Here is an 18,475-nt window from a genome sequence, read left to right on the forward strand (position 1 = left end):
ATTGTCGCATAGATAGGTAAGTGAAATCATTAGAGATAGATAATTCTGAATGCAATTTAATGTTTAAATGCTGTACAAGAATGCGTCCAGTGGCTTACACACCTGGATTACAATTTCCTACATTCTTGTCGCACTTCCTTGACACGGGTAAATATATTTCCGAACATAAAACTATAAAAAGCGGATATTAAAGATTTGAATCGTATGTAAAAAACAAGGTGATTGACACTACTTTGATACTACTACTAGTACTATTCAATTTGAGATGTGAGACTAGCAGCGTTTCCCTGGACCCGCGGTTTAAAGGCAAGCCCCTCCACGAAGTCGTAAGACTAAGTGAAGTGTGGACTCTTTCTGGATGTTGTAGTCGGAAAGGGTTCTGCCATCTTCCAGCTGTTTACCAGCGAAGATCAAACGCTGCTGGTCGGGAGGAATGCCTTCTTTGTCCTGGATTTTGGCCTTCACATTTTCTATGGTGTCTGACGCTTCGACTTCCAGGGTGATGGTTTTGCCCGTGAGTGTCTTCACGAAAATCTGCATTCCACCTCGAAGACGCAGAACCAGATGGAGCGTAGATTCCTTCTGAATGTTATAGTCGGAAAGGGTTCTGCCATCTTCCAGCTGTTTACCAGCGAAGATCAAACGCTGCTGGTCGGGAGGAATACCTTCTTTGTCCTGGATTTTGGCCTTCACATTTTCTATGGTGTCCGATGCTTCGACTTCCAGGGTGATGGTTTTGCCCGTGAGTGTCTTCACGAAAATCTGCATTCCACCTCGAAGACGCAGAACCAGATGGAGCGTAGATTCCTTCTGAATGTTATAGTCGGAAAGGGTTCTGCCATCTTCCAGCTGTTTACCAGCGAAGATCAAACGCTGCTGGTCGGGAGGAATGCCTTCTTTGTCCTGGATTTTGGCCTTCACATTTTCTATGGTGTCTGACGCTTCGACTTCCAGGGTGATGGTTTTGCCCGTGAGTGTCTTCACGAAAATCTGCATTCCACCTCGAAGACGCAGAACCAGATGGAGCGTAGATTCCTTCTGAATGTTATAGTCGGAAAGGGTTCTGCCATCTTCCAGCTGTTTACCAGCAAAGATCAAACGCTGCTGGTCGGGAGGAATACCTTCTTTGTCCTGGATTTTGGCCTTCACATTTTCTATGGTGTCCGATGCTTCGACTTCCAGGGTGATGGTTTTGCCCGTGAGTGTCTTCACGAAAATCTGCATTCCACCTCGAAGACGCAGAACCAGATGGAGCGTAGATTCTTTCTGAATGTTGTAGTCGGAAAGGGTTCTGCCATCTTCCAGCTGTTTACCAGCAAAGATCAAACGCTGCTGGTCGGGAGGAATGCCTTCTTTGTCCTGGATTTTAGCCTTTACGTTTTCTATGGTGTCCGACGCTTCGACTTCCAGGGTGATGGTTTTGCCCGTGAGTGTCTTCACGAAAATCTGCATTCCACCTCGAAGACGCAGAACCAAATGGAGCGTAGATTCCTTCTGAATGTTATAGTCGGAAAGGGTTCTGCCATCTTCCAGCTGTTTACCAGCGAAGATCAAACGCTGCTGGTCGGGAGGAATACCTTCTTTGTCCTGGATTTTGGCCTTCACATTTTCTATGGTGTCCGATGCTTCGACTTCCAGGGTGATGGTTTTGCCCGTGAGTGTCTTCACGAAAATCTGCATTCCACCTCGAAGACGCAGAACCAGATGGAGCGTAGATTCTTTCTGAATGTTGTAGTCGGAAAGGGTTCTGCCATCTTCCAGCTGTTTACCAGCAAAGATCAAACGCTGCTGGTCGGGAGGAATACCTTCTTTGTCCTGGATTTTGGCCTTCACATTTTCTATGGTGTCCGATGCTTCGACTTCCAGGGTGATGGTTTTGCCCGTGAGTGTCTTCACGAAAATCTGCATTCCACCTCGAAGACGCAGAACCAAATGGAGCGTAGATTCCTTCTGAATGTTATAGTCGGAAAGGGTTCTGCCATCTTCCAGCTGTTTGCCAGCGAAGATCAAACGCTGCTGGTCGGGAGGAATACCTTCTTTGTCCTGGATTTTGGCCTTCACATTTTCTATGGTGTCTGACGCTTCGACTTCCAGGGTGATGGTTTTGCCCGTGAGTGTCTTAACGAAAATCTGCATTCCACCTCGAAGACGCAGAACCAGATGGAGCGTAGATTCTTTCTGAATGTTGTAGTCGGAAAGGGTTCTGCCATCTTCCAGCTGTTTACCAGCAAAGATCAAACGCTGCTGGTCGGGAGGAATGCCTTCTTTGTCCTGGATTTTAGCCTTTACGTTTTCTATGGTGTCCGACGCTTCGACTTCCAGGGTGATGGTTTTGCCCGTGAGTGTCTTCACGAAAATCTGCATTCCACCTCGAAGACGCAGAACCAAATGGAGCGTAGATTCCTTCTGAATGTTATAGTCGGAAAGGGTTCTGCCATCTTCCAGCTGTTTGCCAGCGAAGATCAAACGCTGCTGGTCGGGAGGAATGCCTTCTTTGTCCTGGATTTTGGCCTTCACATTTTCTATGGTGTCCGACGCTTCGACTTCCAGGGTGATGGTTTTGCCCGTGAGTGTCTTCACGAAAATCTGCATTCCACCTCGAAGACGCAGAACCAAATGGAGCGTAGATTCCTTCTGAATGTTATAGTCGGAAAGGGTTCTGCCATCTTCCAGCTGTTTGCCAGCGAAGATCAAACGCTGCTGGTCGGGAGGAATGCCTTCTTTGTCCTGGATTTTAGCCTTTACGTTTTCTATGGTGTCTGAAGCTTCAACTTCCAGGGTGATGGTTTTGCCTGTCAGTGTCTTTACGAAGATTTGCATTCCACCTCGAAGACGCAGAACCAGATGGAGCGTAGATTCCTTCTGGATGTTATAGTCGGAAAGGGTTCTGCCATCTTCGAGTTGCTTGCCAGCAAAAATCAGACGCTGCTGATCTGGCGGAATTCCTTCTTTGTCCTGGATTTTGGCCTTCACATTCTCTATGGTGTCGGAAGCTTCGACTTCAAGAGTAATGGTTTTACCTGTGAGCGTTTTCACGAAGATCTGCATTCCACCTCGCAGACGCAGAACCAGATGAAGAGTAGATTCCTTCTGGATGTTATAGTCGGAGAGAGTTCTGCCATCTTCGAGTTGTTTACCAGCGAAGATCAGACGTTGCTGATCAGGAGGAATGCCTTCCTTGTCTTGAATCTTGGCCTTGACATTCTCTATGGTGTCAGAAGCTTCGACTTCAAGGGTAATGGTCTTCCCAGTAAGAGTTTTCACGAAGATTTGCATGATGGCTCTGAAATCAAATATTTTCATGTAAGCAATAGCAAGAAATCAGCAAACATTGCAAAAACACTTTCTACTTAGCAAACATGTATCGTATACAAATGTGTCAATTACAGAGGTCACAAGCTGGCCTGGCAACCGTTATAAAAATGGCGTCAACAGAAGACAAAAGAATCGATTACCCTCAATTATCAGTCACTTTCAACACAAATATAATAACTCTAATACAGCCATAAAATCGCATGAAAATATGCGGTGCAGTAATCAAGCAAAATTGTTACTCAAACTAAACGGAAGATCCAAGGTTTGCAGCTACGAACCCAGTATGCAACAGATCGATCGTGCAACACGAAAGTGTAACGCTGGTAAAATGGTGGGCGGCGCCTCGACAAACGAAAAAATTTCCAGCCAGCGCAACAGCGGCGGATTTTTACGTGTTACGACGATTCGTACGATCGCCGATCGCTTGCTCACCTGAGATCGAAACGATTCGCAGCTACTGACTTTGCAACGCAATCAAGATCGCTCTCTTCAATAAATGAAGCACAGACAAGCGTCACCAAACAGCTCAAACAATCAACTACTTGGTTCGTTGGTACTTGAGGTAGGTCGCGTCCTGCGTCAGCGTTGATTGAACTGGATTACCGCGCGCATGCGCACAAACTGAACGCAAATGTCCGTCGAGCAAGAAGAGATTACATTATTCGAAACTCATCGTTAAATTGAATTATTTAAAAAGAGAAAAATTTTGATTCATGTTTCGAAAATTAATAAATCCGTATTTGCATTTCATTAAACATTATGGAATATGATAAACTCTCATTCTGAAAGAAATTTGACTAGTTAGTTCTTGTATCATTCGCAACGCTAACTGGACTACAGCTCAAGGTTATAAAATTTTATTGCGGTCCAACTACAAATGCTTCGGAATACTTTCTATTCCTCTCTTCGGTTGGAAGAGGAAAGAGGACGGAAAGTATTTCGAAGCATCTGTAATGATAAGTGGACCGCACTTTTTAGCATGCACCAGTTATACGATCTATATAAAATTAGTGGTTCTGTTTAGCTCCGTCCATTCGCGGCTATTTACTTGCTCCATTACGGTCACGTTCGGGATCGTTTACGTCGGATTTGCTGCGTTCGTGAAGGAATCCGTTAGTGAAAGAGAAAAAAAGTGCCGCACTACGTCTCCAAAAAGACCGCATATCCATCAGCGAAAACAGAAACACGATATCACGTATCAATGTTATGTTTTTCGTATGATAATTCTATCACGTGGTAAACAAGACGCAGGTTGAAGCGCGCGACGATATCGAGCGTTATCGCACTTTGTAGTATACAATTCTTTCGATGGTGCCGACAGTTCCTAAACTAATATGAGGGACAACGAGCGATTAGCAGTGGTTTATGTGGCTACGGACGAGAAGCAATTAAATATTGCCTTGCCGGTCGACGATACCGTCGAAGATCTGTGCTTGAAGGTACGGATAGTTTTTCCTTTCTGTAAAAACTGTTTGCGCGAGCAAACAGAATTTTATCTTCCCCGATGTCGCGTGGTAAAAGCAAATATTCTTATCTTGAGGATTTCCAAGTTAAAATTTTGATTCTTAATTAATTACAGAGTTATTTATACACCAATTGTAGCACTGTAACGATTGGCATGCAGCTCCTATTGTAATGAAAAATTGCCTATCGACTATGTATATGCATGTAAAACAATCTATAAAAAATAAGTACTTGTCAGAAATTTATATCTTTATTATTATTATATTTTTAAATATAGTTTTAAGTAATATTATGTTTTTTTAACTGTATTCTCTGTAAAATAAATCAAGGAATTAATTAGATTTAAAATTCACCAATAAAGTATTTTATATTATAATTTATCGAAATTTTTGTTACTGAATTGAATCAATTATTTGATTAATGAATATATTCTACCACAAGTATATGATTATTTAATATTTCTATAAGATGCTGTTCCACAAATTTAAAACAAATGTTTATCTTTCGATATTTAGCACACAAAGTAAGCTTGTGAAATTTTGTAATACAAAAACTCTGATTTTTAGACGTGCAAACTTCTCGGGATAGGTCCAGTAGCAAGGCATCTATTTGCATTACGAAATTATTCGTCGAAACTATGGTATCCCTGCGGCCACAAATTGGAAAGCAAAGAGAAATTCGACTTTCGCTTGCGATTCAAGCCATCCAGTATAGCCAGACTGAAGCAGATCGACATAAAGGCTTACGATTATTATTTCCAGCAAGTTCGCACAGATATAATGAACAATAAAGTACCTGACATCATTTACGAGAAGCACAAAGACGAGCTAATCGGCTTAGGTGTCAGCGACATGTACAGGTAGCGTACAAGTCACCTGGCAGCAGAGTGTAGCTAAACTCTGCGTTTCAATCTTTAAATAATCCCAGATTTTTGGTTTTTCCGTAAACTTTATCTCGCACACATGGCACACTGATGTAATTGTGTAGCATCCAATTTTATTATTACAGAGTAATGCTCGAGGAACAACTATCGCAAGAAGTCGTGGAATCCGACTACAAGAAATATATTCCGAAGGAATGCGTGAGGAGGCATGCCTTCTTCGTCAAGAAACCCATTCACCGAGCGTTTACCCTGTTAGCCCAGTTATCTGGACACGACGCTTCATACGTCAAGGAGGAATACTTGAAGCAGTTTGAGTGCATGGCACCAAACTACCCGTACGAAGAGTACAAAGCACTGATGGATAAGGGAGTTCCCAATCCACCGGCTAAAGTCTTACTTAGGGTTAACATAGAGGAGCTGAAGTACTGTGAGGTTCATGCTAGTAATACTGCATGGAATACGCTTTGTGCCATAGAGGATCTCTGTTTCATTTCTATAAGGTAACGCCTAGTGTAGGTCGAGACACCTCTTCTTCTTACACGTTGTACATAATAAGTTTTTAATAAATTATCTCGGTATTCTTCACCCTCAGAGAAGACAACACTGTAGAAATCTCGAGGAAGAACGGCATACCGTCGTACTTAAAATTCAACATGTACGCGATGATGTTGTCCTTCGTATCCGCGCTGGACGGATATTACCGTTTGTCCGTTAAATGGACATTTAATCTCTGTAGAAACGTTATCACGCCCAGCTTGGAGAGGCTGCACAAGTTGAAGTGCCATGGACCAGTCGGGTAAGATCATTTCCACGGAGCGACGCGACGTTACGTCCTGCATGTTGCATGCAGCATTACAAAGAACGTGTAAAAATATTTCAGAGCGGAGTTTTCGTCCGCGAAACTCAAGGAGAAACGTGCCAACAAACCGGGAACGTACGTATTACGCGAGAGCGAGGATGCTTACAACGTGTACTACATCGACGTCTGCGGTAAGGACGGGAAAGTGTTATCGCAAAAAGTGGAGCAGACCGTGTCGAACCAATTCGTGATTCCGGACAGTAGTACGCAGAGCTACGAATCCCTGGGGCAGTTGATCTCCTCGTTCCAAAATTCCGACAATTCGTTCTGCCTCGAAGAGTGCTTACCACCTTCAGAATATGGTACTTGCAATAATAGTAAACATGAACTGAATATATTACACGCTACAGAGAATATATTTAAGAAACATTGCCGTTTCTATATAAAATTCTTGTATCATAGATAAGTCACCGTTACTAATTTGCGCCTCTGAGAATATCGCGAGCGAGGTAGCGGCGGACGAGAAGTTAATCGCCACTCTGCTGGAAGGCGGACCACGATGCGTGCCGCCCAATCAGTTGCAAATATACAAAGCGTTCCAAAGTAGCAAAAGCGACGAGAATTTAACATGCGCTAAGTCGGCAACGAGGATGCACCGTGCCATGTGGCGAGTCGCTAAGGGTAAAAAACTCGAGATTGCGATAAAACTACTCAAGTCAGAGGAGAGCAAGCATACGAAAGAGTTCCTGACACTGACGGGCAAATGGAGCCAACTGAGGTCGAGCGCCCTAGTCAGGTGAATGTCATTTTAGGGTTGAAGAACTTGAAAGTGGACTGAGTAAAAAGATTGCGTGATGGACAAGGGTAACGTTCCCTTCTGGCTACAGATTGTACGGTGTAACGGTGGATCCGTCGATCGGGATGCTGTTCGAGTTAGTGAAGCTGGGTCCGCTGGACAAATATCTGCGCAGCAATCCTGTGGAAGCTATAAAAGAGGTCGATCTGGTGGAAGCCACCACATGTTTGGCGACAGCTCTTTGGCACTTGGTAAGTTCAGTCGATACTCTTAATGTAATCGTGCAACATACAAAGAGAATCTTTCAACAGAGAGTATCTGATAAGTGGATTCTGGTAATAACGGTGCATACGTGAAATTACTTGTTTATTTAGGAGGATAATCACGTGGTTCACGGGAAAATAAGATGCGAGAACGTTCTTGTGCATGTGCATACGGATAATAGCTTTATTGTTAAATTAGCTGATCCTGGTCTCTTCACTTATACCGAAGCCGAGTAAGTCGGAAAAGAGGTTTATCAATCGCTCTCGATGCGATTTCCTGATTCGCTATTCATGGATTTACCTTTGCACAGCTTACATTGGATACCGCCAGAGTGCCATAATGATCTGGAGTCCGCAAAGAGCAGTTCTCAAGCGGATATATGGGCGCTGGCCACAACCATTTGGGAAATGTTCTCCAGAGGAAACATCCCTCGCCCACCCTTAAAACCCGAGGAAGTTGCTCTTCTCAAAATGGTATCTACAAAGAAGAATTTTATTATTATTATTATTCGCGCATACACTTTACACATTTTGCAAATAATATTACATTATAACGCAGCTGCAGTTAAGTAAACGGTGCCGTCTTTTGCAGGATTATCAGAACGGAAAACGATTACCAAAGCCTGACGATTATTGCAAATACCGAAACGATTATTACAAATGCTCAAACGATTATTACAAATGCCCACCCGAAGTCTACAAGCTAATGATAGAATGCTGGGGTGAGAATGGCGCATCAAGGAAGCAACCTCAGGCTATCATGCGAGATATCAATCAGATTCTCTATCAAGTATACAACTCCCGTAAAACCCACGCGTACGCTACCGCGTTTCCTAAACTTTCCAGCGATGAAGACGACTCCAGTCGGAGTAGTCGGAGTATGGAGGATACCATCAGCTGCAGCAGTAAACCGTATGCGAGCGACCCGTTGATAGATAATACCAGCTCGAACGGAAACGGAACAGATGATTGTGAGTCTTAGGTTTCATTATTTTTATTTTAATGATTCGATTTCGTCGTGCAAGATGATGCACTGAATTCATAAAGAATTTTAGAATTTGATTATGACGACCACTCAAGAATGGAGAATTAAATTTTGACTTTTTATTTTTCAAGCTACCAGACAACTGGTAAATCCACGTGAGGATTACGTCAGCAGTTTGGATGATGTGTCGACTCAGTTAAGTTGGGTTACTTCATTCCAAACACGAAGCAACACGATGGGATTCAACAATGGAAGCATTGATAATGGCAGTGCTGATGGCAGCAGCAACAGTAGCTCCCTCCAGTTCCAGAATCTGGAGATGGAGGGCTTCGAAGTGATCCTGCAGGGACGTATAGGCCAAGGTTTCTACGGTGAAGTGTTCAAAGGCACGCTCGAAAAGAATGGCCAGAGCATTCAGGTAGCCATCAAGAAGCTCAAGTCGCAAGTAGACGCAAACGTGAAGGATCTGGAGAGGGAAATTGATATCATGAAGGTAAGTCGTCGTTTCCAGACGAAATAAATACTTCATGTTGCAATTTAATCATACGTAAATTGGATCGCTTTCTTTTTCCCCTGACAGAACCTTAAGCATCCGAACATTGTGGAGGTCCTGGGCGTTACAACGGCATCCGATGGTGATTGCCTGGTGATGGAGTTCATCAAGCACGGTTCACTGCAGAGTTACCTGAAGATTAATCGGGAAATAAAAGACTGCCTCACGCATAAAAAGCTGCTAACTTTCGCCTTGAATATCGTATCAGGCATGGAATACCTCGGCTGCATGAACATCGTTCACCGAGATCTAGCAGCAAGGAACATTCTGGTAGCGGACGAAAATCTGGTGAAGATCAGCGACTTTGGTCTTGCGCAATGGACCAAGGATGATTATTACATACTTCAAACAAACCGTGATCTTCCAATAAAATGGTGAGCGTCGCGCATACAGAAATATGTAATTGATCATTATAATTTTTCCTGCGTGCAATGTAACATTCTATTTTCTTATCGTTAATGAAATTTTCTCAGGTACGCACCGGAGAGCTTAAGCAATGGCAAATTCTCGTGGCGCTCGGACGTGTGGTCGTTCGGCGTGACGATGTACGAGACCTTCAGCCATGGCGAGGACCCAAAGCTGCCGGGCTTGAACGGCAGCGAGGAGGAAGGTAGTGCCGAGGTGGGACAGGTGCTGGCTGTGTTGGAACAGGGCACCCGTCTTCCTTGCCCACCCACGTGCCCTCAAGAAGTATACGTGAAGCTGATGAATCCATGCTGGAACCTACAGAGCCACGAGAGACCAGACTTCGTCACCCTGCGCTCGGAAATCCAGAAACTACTCCAACAATACTAGATACCTCTTCGCAGCTTTGCATGCGATTCGTTTATTGCTATTTTAATATGTATAGAGTGTCTTGACGCTTTTATTTTAATGGGAGATTCTTCAACATGTCGAAAGCTGAGTTGTTTTCCTCGGGAAACATCTCTTCCGTCTTCATTCCTCTATGATTTTACCTAGCATATAAATAATAACTGCTCTGTAGAAAGTATTCATAGTGGTGTACTCCGATATTTGTTTTGGAGTAATTTTTTAAATAAAATAGCTCAAAAGAAAACCCAAAGAATCTACCATTAGAAATATAAAGAATGATATACTTCTTATAGGAGGGATATATGTAATCGACAATTTTTCGTCGCTATTTTATTATGTACTGTGTGAAATACATGACTTGAGTATTTTATCTTATATCAAACTCCCTGTACAGACTCATTTCTCTCTCATTTTTTTTTTCGTAGTAAAGTAATAAAGTAATAATTTCGAAAAATAGCCGCGACGTGGTCACGGCAATGTAGTGGCGAAAAGACTAGACAATTCTGCCATTCGTAAGGCCAGATGTACTCTTTCTCACATTATTAGCTGAATATTGCACGTACGCTGCCGATCGATTTCGGCGACGCCACTGAAAAATTCTCGCTTTTATGTTAAATACATGCAATTTCCGTAAATGCATAATATCGCGAAGATGAAAGAAATAAAGTAGGAAATTAAAGTAGTTAAGTTAAATAGTTAAAGACCTGTGGAGAAGGGTAAGGCGTAATAGCAAAATTACGCCTTGAATTCTCGAGTTTCGTAGTCAGTCCTTTCCAGTCCTTCAAAGTAAATGGAACATCCCGAGGAACGTTACTACAAGTTGAACCGATTTTTGTTATCGGTCAACGGGTTATCGCCTTATCAAAATGTATGGAACGCCCGATTGATAAGACTCTTTATCACTGTCATCTTAGTGTCGGCTCTCTTTACTGAGGTAATCACAATGTTGAGAAAGTATATATTCTTTTTTTCTTTTTAGATATTAGAAATATACAATTGAATTAAAAGCTCTCATAATCACTATGTACAGGGGATGGAATCATATCAAATAGAATTGACATTTAAACTTAATTAATCATAACTGCGTTTCTGATTCCACCGAGTCCATATATAAGTGTCTCTTTGATGATCATGCCCGTCTCTTTATTTTTTTTTATCATGAGTTCATAATGTGTTTCCAGGCATCGACTACTTTAACATCTGAAGTCAATCAAGAATTGTTAGTTGCTATAATACCAGAAATTCTACCTACGTTGGTTGTTACAATAAACTTGTATTTGCGTCACGGGAACATAGACAAGGTAAGCTCGACTATTAATTTCTAATTGTGTCTCTAATTAAATTAAATTTCTATAAGGTATTCATCATTATCACAAATAAATATATCAGTCTTTCAGAAGAATTAATTTTATTTTCGATTATTATGATCTTATTAGTATATTTTTTGATGACCCAGTGGATCAAAATAACGTTTATCCCGTCAATACATTCCATTGTTTTTGCATCATTATTATTATCATTTTAATTTCTTTTAGTATAAGAAACTCTTTGACTACATGTGGAGAGACTGGGCGTTGCAAAAAACAAAAGATGAAATTAAAATCATGCACGACTATGCTGAGACTACGAGATTAGTGATGCTTCTTTTTACGCGTAAGAGAAACATTAAATTCCGCCTCATCCAGAAAAGAAAAATACGTGCCTTTCTGTCTATACGTTTGAGATTGTACTTCTTCGTGTGAAGCCATGTGTGACATTTATACTCTTTTCATTATCAATACGACAAATAAATACATCATTTGCTATGCACATCAACAAGTAACACGCGACATTCCTGCTGCTGCTGATGAATTATCACTGCACTTTTATATTCACATTCCTTATACAATTGCTATCGTTAAATTAAATACGTGTGGAATTTTTTAAGGATCATTTGACTCCGTGTAGAATTATTTCTCACTCCCGATATTTTCTCCTTTCCCTCTTATATTTATTTTGTTTCCGATGCGATGATCATTGAGATTTTTCTTACGTTGCAAGACAAGTGAGCATGTAATCCTATTAAACCGAACTTTTAAAACTCGCCGTTGAACATGGTAACAGAAATAACGTCTGTAAGTACAGAAAGTTGAATCCAACTTTTGACATCGTTTATATGCTCCATGTATTTTAGTCCACTTAAAACTTGTGCTCCTTGAACATACCATCATCCCTGTTAGAAATATTTTGAATTATAGAAAGATATTTTGAAAAATTAAAGAGAGATTGACAAAAAACATGAAGAGAATTCGCATTTTAATTTTCTTTTTACATATAATAGCGATAAAAATGATATCAAACCGGTCAAATGATATCATTTCAAATATGTATCGATTATGTATGTCAATATATGCATGATATCAATAATGATATCAAAACGATTTTCCTGACTTTTTCAGTTCAGATGTGGATAATCGTAGTGGTGTACATCGTGTGGATATTCACGCCGGAAATTCTTGACGTCATATCGCCCCTGAACGAGTCTCGCCCGCGAATTGAAAGCTTTAAATTAGAATTCTTCATTGACAAGGACCGATACATTTACTTTACCCGGTTCTATATATGCTTTGTGGCTATAATCATAATTACCATTTTTCTTAGCAATTTCTCTATTGTACTGACTTTCACGCAACACGTTTGCGGGATGTGCAAGTTGCTGGGGTAAGGGGCTGCAACTGATTACTGTTTGCAAACGACCTATTGCGATTGAAAAAGTAGAAATTGTCTATTAATTCGACAGGTATCGCGCGGAGCACTTATTTTGTGTTATCGAGAATACGGCAGGATGCAATTTAATTCGCGGGACAAAGATAGGGTGTAGGGACACGGCTGTTTTCGTACGGCTGCATTGCAACGTTATACAGTTCGTATTTCGTTTTATGTATGATAGAATTTTATGGATCAGTGGTCCAACTTTTCTTGGGCATTCGCTACAAAACGTCATGATTCACGAGCAAATTAAAAAAGTAAAGACAATAATGTTGCTTGTTCCTTGGTTTTACCCAACATACATTTAATCAACATTTATAAGTGTAGCATTCATATTAATGAATTATTTTTCAATTCGACTTTTTTGAATATCTAGAAATTAGATTTATAAATTATACATCATCATCATCATCATCATCATGTATACAGGGTGTCCCAGAATTGTGTATGAAGCGCTCGTGAGCGGGTAGAACGCATCGAACTGAGAAGAAAAGTCCTTTACCGTTTTGAAACTTTTGTAATAGTTAACGAGTTAGTAATTATTAAAAATCGCTATATTAGTCCGGCCTACCGCCGAATGCAAGCGCGCGGCAAGATGCGACCGCCTAGAGATCGAGGTTGCTAGGCGAGCGGAGAATTGTTTATTACAAGTCGCTCTTGCCTAGCCATTGCCACTATAGCGATTTTTAACTATTGCAAAAATTTCAAAACGGTAAAGGACTTTTCTTCTCAGTTCGATGCGTTCTACCCGCTCACGAGAGCTTCATACACAATTCTGGGACACCCTGTATATGATGGTGATGATAAAAAAGAAAATATTATTAATTTTACTATTAATTAATTGCTAAACATAAATATATATATAATTTATTTTTATACAAGTACAAAAAACACCGTTTGCCTCATCATAGTTTTTACTAACATACACAACTTATTACAAGATTTATTAGCCTAATCGAAGCTTGCCATAGAGTACCATTTCTATGTGAACTCATAGGAATACTGTTTAATGTGAGCATGACATTGATACAGGTATACAGCAATAATATATTAAGCATTCCAATATGTGTGTATGTATAAATCAATATATAAAAATAAGTTCTCTCTTTCAGATATTAACCATTGCTGGCAATATTGAGCGTGCTATTACATCTATTAGTAGTACTACTATGATACTGACGTATTCGTTTATATCTAATTACATGGGACAAAGAATAACAGACATGAGCTCTAACATGTGCGAGAAAGTGTAGGTAGTACTTTCCTTCATAATATATCTCGTTATTTAATAATTAAAACATTCTTATTATTCCTGAAATAAAAAATATGATTTAATCATTATTAGATACAATTGTGCATGGTATAATGTAGCTGTTTCGGAGCAGAAATCTGTACTATTCATAATAAGACGACGTTTCCCTCCACTTGTGCTAACCGCCAATAAGTTTTATACAATGTCTCTGCAGAATTTTGGAATGGTAAGAAAGAACGTAATCGATACATACAATACATAAATATGGTACGGTTCTTTACGAAGAGTAAAAAATAACTAATTACAAAAGAATATTCATTCTTTGTAAGATTCTTCAAACGGTGATCTCCTATTGCATGTTCTTCAGACAAATATGAAGACACTTCCACCTGACATAGGAATAACGTAGGAAATACAGGGAATAATATCACAATATGTTTTTAATATGTAGTGATCCTATTTTAATCAACACGTCGAAAAAATATTTAAATGACATTGTATTGTAAAGAATATCGTAAGTGAAATCTGATCCTGTTGGTGAAATCGAAAAACTCGATTATATTAAACTTGTTGATAAAATTGAGTGAAATGTAGCGTATATAGCATCGTTCACAACTCACGTATCAGAGACAAAGCTCCGCGATCGTTTACGATGCACAAGATAAGCGAAAAGTCGGTCGTAAGTCGTGAGGTGGAGTCATGGCGGAGTGGAGGCGGTCTCCATGGAGGCCGGTTTAATAACATTAATGAAAGAACAGCTCGCGTGCGAACAAGCGAGCAAATGAGAGAGAAAAATAAAGAGAGAAAGAGACAGACCGAGAAAGAGAGAGAGAGAGAGAGAGAGAGAGAGAGAGAGCGCGCTCCCGTCCCCTGGATTTTCCTTACCACCCCTCCGTACCATTCTTTATCCTTGAAGGAAATAAAACCAGAGTTGTAAGAGCCGGATGATTAATATCCAGCCGACAGTTTGTGAAGCGGGCAGCCAATAAACGGGATAAAAATACTCGTGAAAAATAGCGCGCTCATTAGGGGTACAGTGACATCTGCGACTGCCTGCCTCGAGTGCTCGCGCGCGGAGGAGCCCGGGAAGGCGGGTCGAAGAGGGCGATGGGGTGAGCGGAGATGGAGGAGAAAGAAGCGGAGGCAGGCAGAGCCGAGAAACGGAGCAGTGCGGAAAACGGAGGGACAGATTTATTAAAGTAATGGCAGATTATTTTAATATTCCGATGAGAGTGCGCTCCATCCGTTGTCTCGTGCAATTCAATAATCCGCGTCTAGGCGATCCCGTGCCTGCCGGCGTCGCATTCCTTCAGTCGACACCTGATATATGGGGGATGAATAGATCTGCTCTAACAATAAGATCGACGTGGGAAATTATATCGACGTTTAAAATAGTGAAACTTCCCTCTTGTTTTGCGTCACGTGAGATTCGACTCTCATTCTTTACACAGATCCGCATTCATGCCTCGAGTATAGCGCTAAGTATGTGATACGGGTACGGGCCAATGTATGTAATATCGACAAGGTCTGCCAGAAACTTCGAAACGGAGTCTCGTGTTCTGTTTATTTGAGCTCGAAGTAGCTCGTGCTAAATTTTTGCCGAGAATACACGGCGGATACAGCGCAGCTGTTGGCTTATGAAAGCTATAAGTACTGCTGCCAAAGCAGTGATATCTAAGCAATCGATTCGACCAATGTGGTCACTATATATTGTAGTTTCTTTCTTATTAACATGTTCTGTGAGAGATGCCGTGCGAAAAATAAAAAAATGGAATGAGAAAATATATTTTATGTTAAAAGTGAGATAATAAAAGACGCATTAGAGAAACACGTAAGATAAATGAGGACAATTATAAATAGAGTGGGGTGAATGAGACACCGTAGTATCTTCTAATGATAAAATCGATAGTCATCATGAAATGAAGTCGTTAAGAAATCGCGGTCATTAATCAAACTCTCATCGTGGAATTATTAAAAAAATGAGTGAAATTTATCATCGAAAAGCATCGTCATGATTAATTCTCTGATTGCACTGTACTTTTGCTAATGGCGAAACTGAAAAATTTAATCAAGAAATACATATAATTGAGAAGAAAGAAGCTTATCTTTTTCCTCGTTGGATTCTTTTGGTTCGTCAACGTTTCTATCATTTTTTTATCATAAAAATTCATGTAAAACGATACAAAGCAATTACTCCTCTCGATTCAACTTATTCCGAAATCTAGTTGCAACCAGCGGGCATTATGCGCATCGGTAACTTCGGTCACGACCATCAGTGCACTGATATACGTCCACCATCAAAGTCTCGTGATACAATGTGGCGTGATTGTATCATTTTTTTCCTTCTGCTTTTTAACTCTTTTTTTATTTTCAATCACGAGGCAGGCTGATCGACCGTTCGATCGCGACATCGTGCTCGAATCGGCCGGCATAATCTTGACGTATATTTTTCCGGACAGCGCGAGCTGCCGGTGGATGGTGGCCGGCGCGGCGATATTCGTTAGGGGCCATTTTTAAAAATTAAACGTCCCACTTTATCGTTACGCGGGGCGATTAATAATAACGGGCGCGATCGAGCGCGGGCGAGCGAGCGTATCTTCCATAGCCTTTCTGGGGTATAAATCTGCGAAATTCTGGAATTATCAGGCGGCGGGGCATGAAAGGCTATTTCCGTCGCGCGGAATCGCGGGCAATATTTTACCGCCCGGGATTGGGGTTGAACGCGGGACACATCGACGTTTGATATTTTTATGCAGTGGCGCCACCGCGGCGAGATTTACGAGGCAGATATGCGATCACAAAATGTCCGACACTAAATCAAACATGTTGCATCGGAAAACATCCGAAATTATTATTGGGACTTTTATTGGATCGACGGGAACGAAATAAACGTGTGACGTAACTTTATATTCCGCCTCTCCTCTCACCGATCCCCTTTCCCTCCACCCTCCTTCGCCGCAGCTCCGGTCCTCCCCGCGCTCGCGAGAGAAAACCCGTCGTTCTATCCGCTCTTCTGCGGAATAAAAGGCTAACTTTATGATTGATTCGCCTCTTTTTTTACGAGCCTTTTTTCGTCGTACGTCAGTGCCGATGTCGATGGATGGATTCTCCATCCTTCGTCGATATCGCGTCACGTACTTCTCGTTTCTCGAAGTGAAATGCGTGATCCCGCGCGCGCGGATCGCGGGAGAAATTTCCTTTCGATTTAGTCATTAGCGCGAGTGTTGGCGCAGCGAAATCGGAATGACAGATATCTTGCACAATCTCTCGGTCGAACGAGGATAATATCTCATTCTACATCGGGGAGAAAACTTGTGCATTTACTGCGAAGCCGAATTCTGCAAGAGTCGATTCACTCGTTCAGAGAAATTATTAAAGAAGCATCAATGCCTTTTAATCGTCTTATAAGTTTAACGTGGACAATGCGATGATTCATGATATTTTGATTAATGATACAGAGTATCATTAATCAAAATTGATTTTATTTAATATTCTACAGTAACTATCCCTCTGAAATCATTCGTTCAATTATCTATCTCAATGCTCGCCCGTTTTCATCGAGTTACGCGAGAAATGCGTGAACGCGGATGGTGACATCGGCGGAAACGGATCGTTTAGAAATCACATCGAGTCACCTAGCGATTTAATGAAAGAGAGAACGGGGCGCGCATTGTGCATCACCCCAAGATCGCCGCAGTTGGCTGTTATTAATCGCGCTAATCGATTTGACGTCCGCTAGTAATGCAGCGCCAGGCGAGATTCAGTCTCGTGTGCAGTGTCTATCTTTTATTGATGCGGCCGGCTCTGGCGCCGGCGTCCGACGCCCCGTAATTGAAGGGACGCCCTTTAACTGAATTTCAAACGATCGCGTTGTTAGCGTCGCGTTTGCGTTTGCGCGAGGGCGTCGCGACGTCTTCCGCCGACGTTCGCGAAACGTTACACGCGTCCGTTTCAGCACGATTTCATCTGCCGGAGTTAAAAATCGTGAAACAGGAAGTCTCTCCATTATTGAGTCTCGCCTTTTTTAGCAAAAACGAATGTTGCATGCACGCATACAAAAAACACACAGATAATAAAATATTCTGCGTATTGCGAGTATAATTTAATAAAACATTGAGAAAAAAATTGAATTAAAATTTTTTCTCGATTCTTGATACGAATCTCAAAAGTTAGAAAAATTTATAAAACTTGAATTATATACAAATTCTCTTATAAATTTTTTCTACTACGCCGAGACTGTAGAGGAGCGGTCTGACATGCTCGAAATAACGAGACTTTGTCAACAGCCCCAAAGTAGCGGATGACGCATAAATGCACAAGCCAGCGCATTCATAGTTACATTTAAAGTCGCGATATAGGAACGAAAGTAGTCACCCAGTTGCCGGGGGAATCCTCCGGGATGAGGCGATATATCGCGGTTATTGTCCATTAGGAAAGCCCGAGGTGGCCATCCACGCCACGAACTTACTTTACGACATCGCTTTTCTGCCTTCTTGTGCCGCTGCCGACTCATTGTCTCTCTCTTCCTGCCTCTCTGCCTCTGTCTTTCACCGCTCGCTCTTGGCACTCACTCTTATCCCCCTTCGCTCCTTTATCTTTTGCTA

The 18,475-nt window shown here is 41.5% G+C and overlaps 3 protein-coding genes across 3 annotated transcripts; 2 read left to right on the forward strand and 1 right to left on the reverse strand.

Annotated features, from left to right (window-relative positions):
* Positions 1–43: 43 nt before the first annotated feature.
* On the reverse strand, positions 44–3,914 carry LOC105276415 (polyubiquitin-A). Its single transcript, XM_011333995.3, has 2 exons — positions 3,748–3,914; positions 44–3,283 (listed from the first exon to the last, which is right to left on the reverse strand). The coding sequence occupies exon 2, from the start codon at positions 3,274–3,276 to the stop codon at positions 301–303; it is 2,976 nt and encodes a 991-aa protein (XP_011332297.1). The 5' UTR covers positions 3,277–3,283; positions 3,748–3,914; the 3' UTR covers positions 44–300.
* Positions 3,915–4,211: 297 nt separating this feature from the next.
* On the forward strand, positions 4,212–10,250 carry LOC105276413 (tyrosine-protein kinase hopscotch). Its single transcript, XM_011333993.3, has 13 exons — positions 4,212–4,754; positions 5,346–5,638; positions 5,788–6,162; positions 6,255–6,458; positions 6,543–6,823; positions 6,924–7,257; positions 7,349–7,508; positions 7,632–7,753; positions 7,832–7,994; positions 8,113–8,491; positions 8,637–8,998; positions 9,086–9,432; positions 9,532–10,250. Exons 1-13 carry the CDS (start codon positions 4,650–4,652, stop codon positions 9,851–9,853), a joined length of 3,447 nt encoding a protein of 1,148 aa, XP_011332295.1. The 5' UTR covers positions 4,212–4,649; the 3' UTR covers positions 9,854–10,250.
* A 267-nt stretch (positions 10,251–10,517) lies between these two features.
* Positions 10,518–14,402, forward strand: LOC105276412. Its single transcript, XM_011333992.3, has 9 exons — positions 10,518–10,805; positions 11,053–11,172; positions 11,407–11,524; positions 12,310–12,571; positions 12,651–12,773; positions 13,561–13,651; positions 13,732–13,868; positions 13,965–14,097; positions 14,201–14,402. The coding sequence occupies exons 1-9, from the start codon at positions 10,662–10,664 to the stop codon at positions 14,246–14,248; spliced, it is 1,176 nt and encodes a 391-aa protein (XP_011332294.1). The 5' UTR covers positions 10,518–10,661; the 3' UTR covers positions 14,249–14,402.
* The last annotated feature ends 4,073 nt before the right edge of the window (positions 14,403–18,475 follow it).

The sequence above is a fragment of the Ooceraea biroi genome, chromosome 6, assembly GCF_003672135.1.
Source record: "Ooceraea biroi isolate clonal line C1 chromosome 6, Obir_v5.4, whole genome shotgun sequence".
NCBI classification, from domain to species: Eukaryota; Metazoa; Arthropoda; class Insecta; order Hymenoptera; family Formicidae; genus Ooceraea; species Ooceraea biroi.

Bases quoted from the DNA above. Each gene is read 5' to 3' on its own strand.
- LOC105276415 (XM_011333995.3), bottom strand. From the start codon at position 3,276: ATGCAAATCTTCGTGAAAACTCTTACTGGGAAGACCATTACCCTTGAA.
- LOC105276413 (XM_011333993.3), top strand. From the start codon at position 4,650: ATGAGGGACAACGAGCGATTAGCAGTGGTTTATGTGGCTACGGACGAG. The intron at 7,995-8,112 runs GTATCTACAAAG...CGTCTTTTGCAG, and splicing joins AAGTTGCTCTTCTCAAAATG to GATTATCAGAACGGAAAACG. The intron at 8,492-8,636 runs GTGAGTCTTAGG...TTATTTTTCAAG, and splicing joins CGGAAACGGAACAGATGATT to CTACCAGACAACTGGTAAAT.
- LOC105276412 (XM_011333992.3), top strand. From the start codon at position 10,662: ATGGAACATCCCGAGGAACGTTACTACAAGTTGAACCGATTTTTGTTA. The intron at 10,806-11,052 runs GTAATCACAATG...ATGTGTTTCCAG, and splicing joins TGTCGGCTCTCTTTACTGAG to GCATCGACTACTTTAACATC. The intron at 12,572-12,650 runs GTAAGGGGCTGC...TTAATTCGACAG, and splicing joins GGGATGTGCAAGTTGCTGGG to GTATCGCGCGGAGCACTTAT.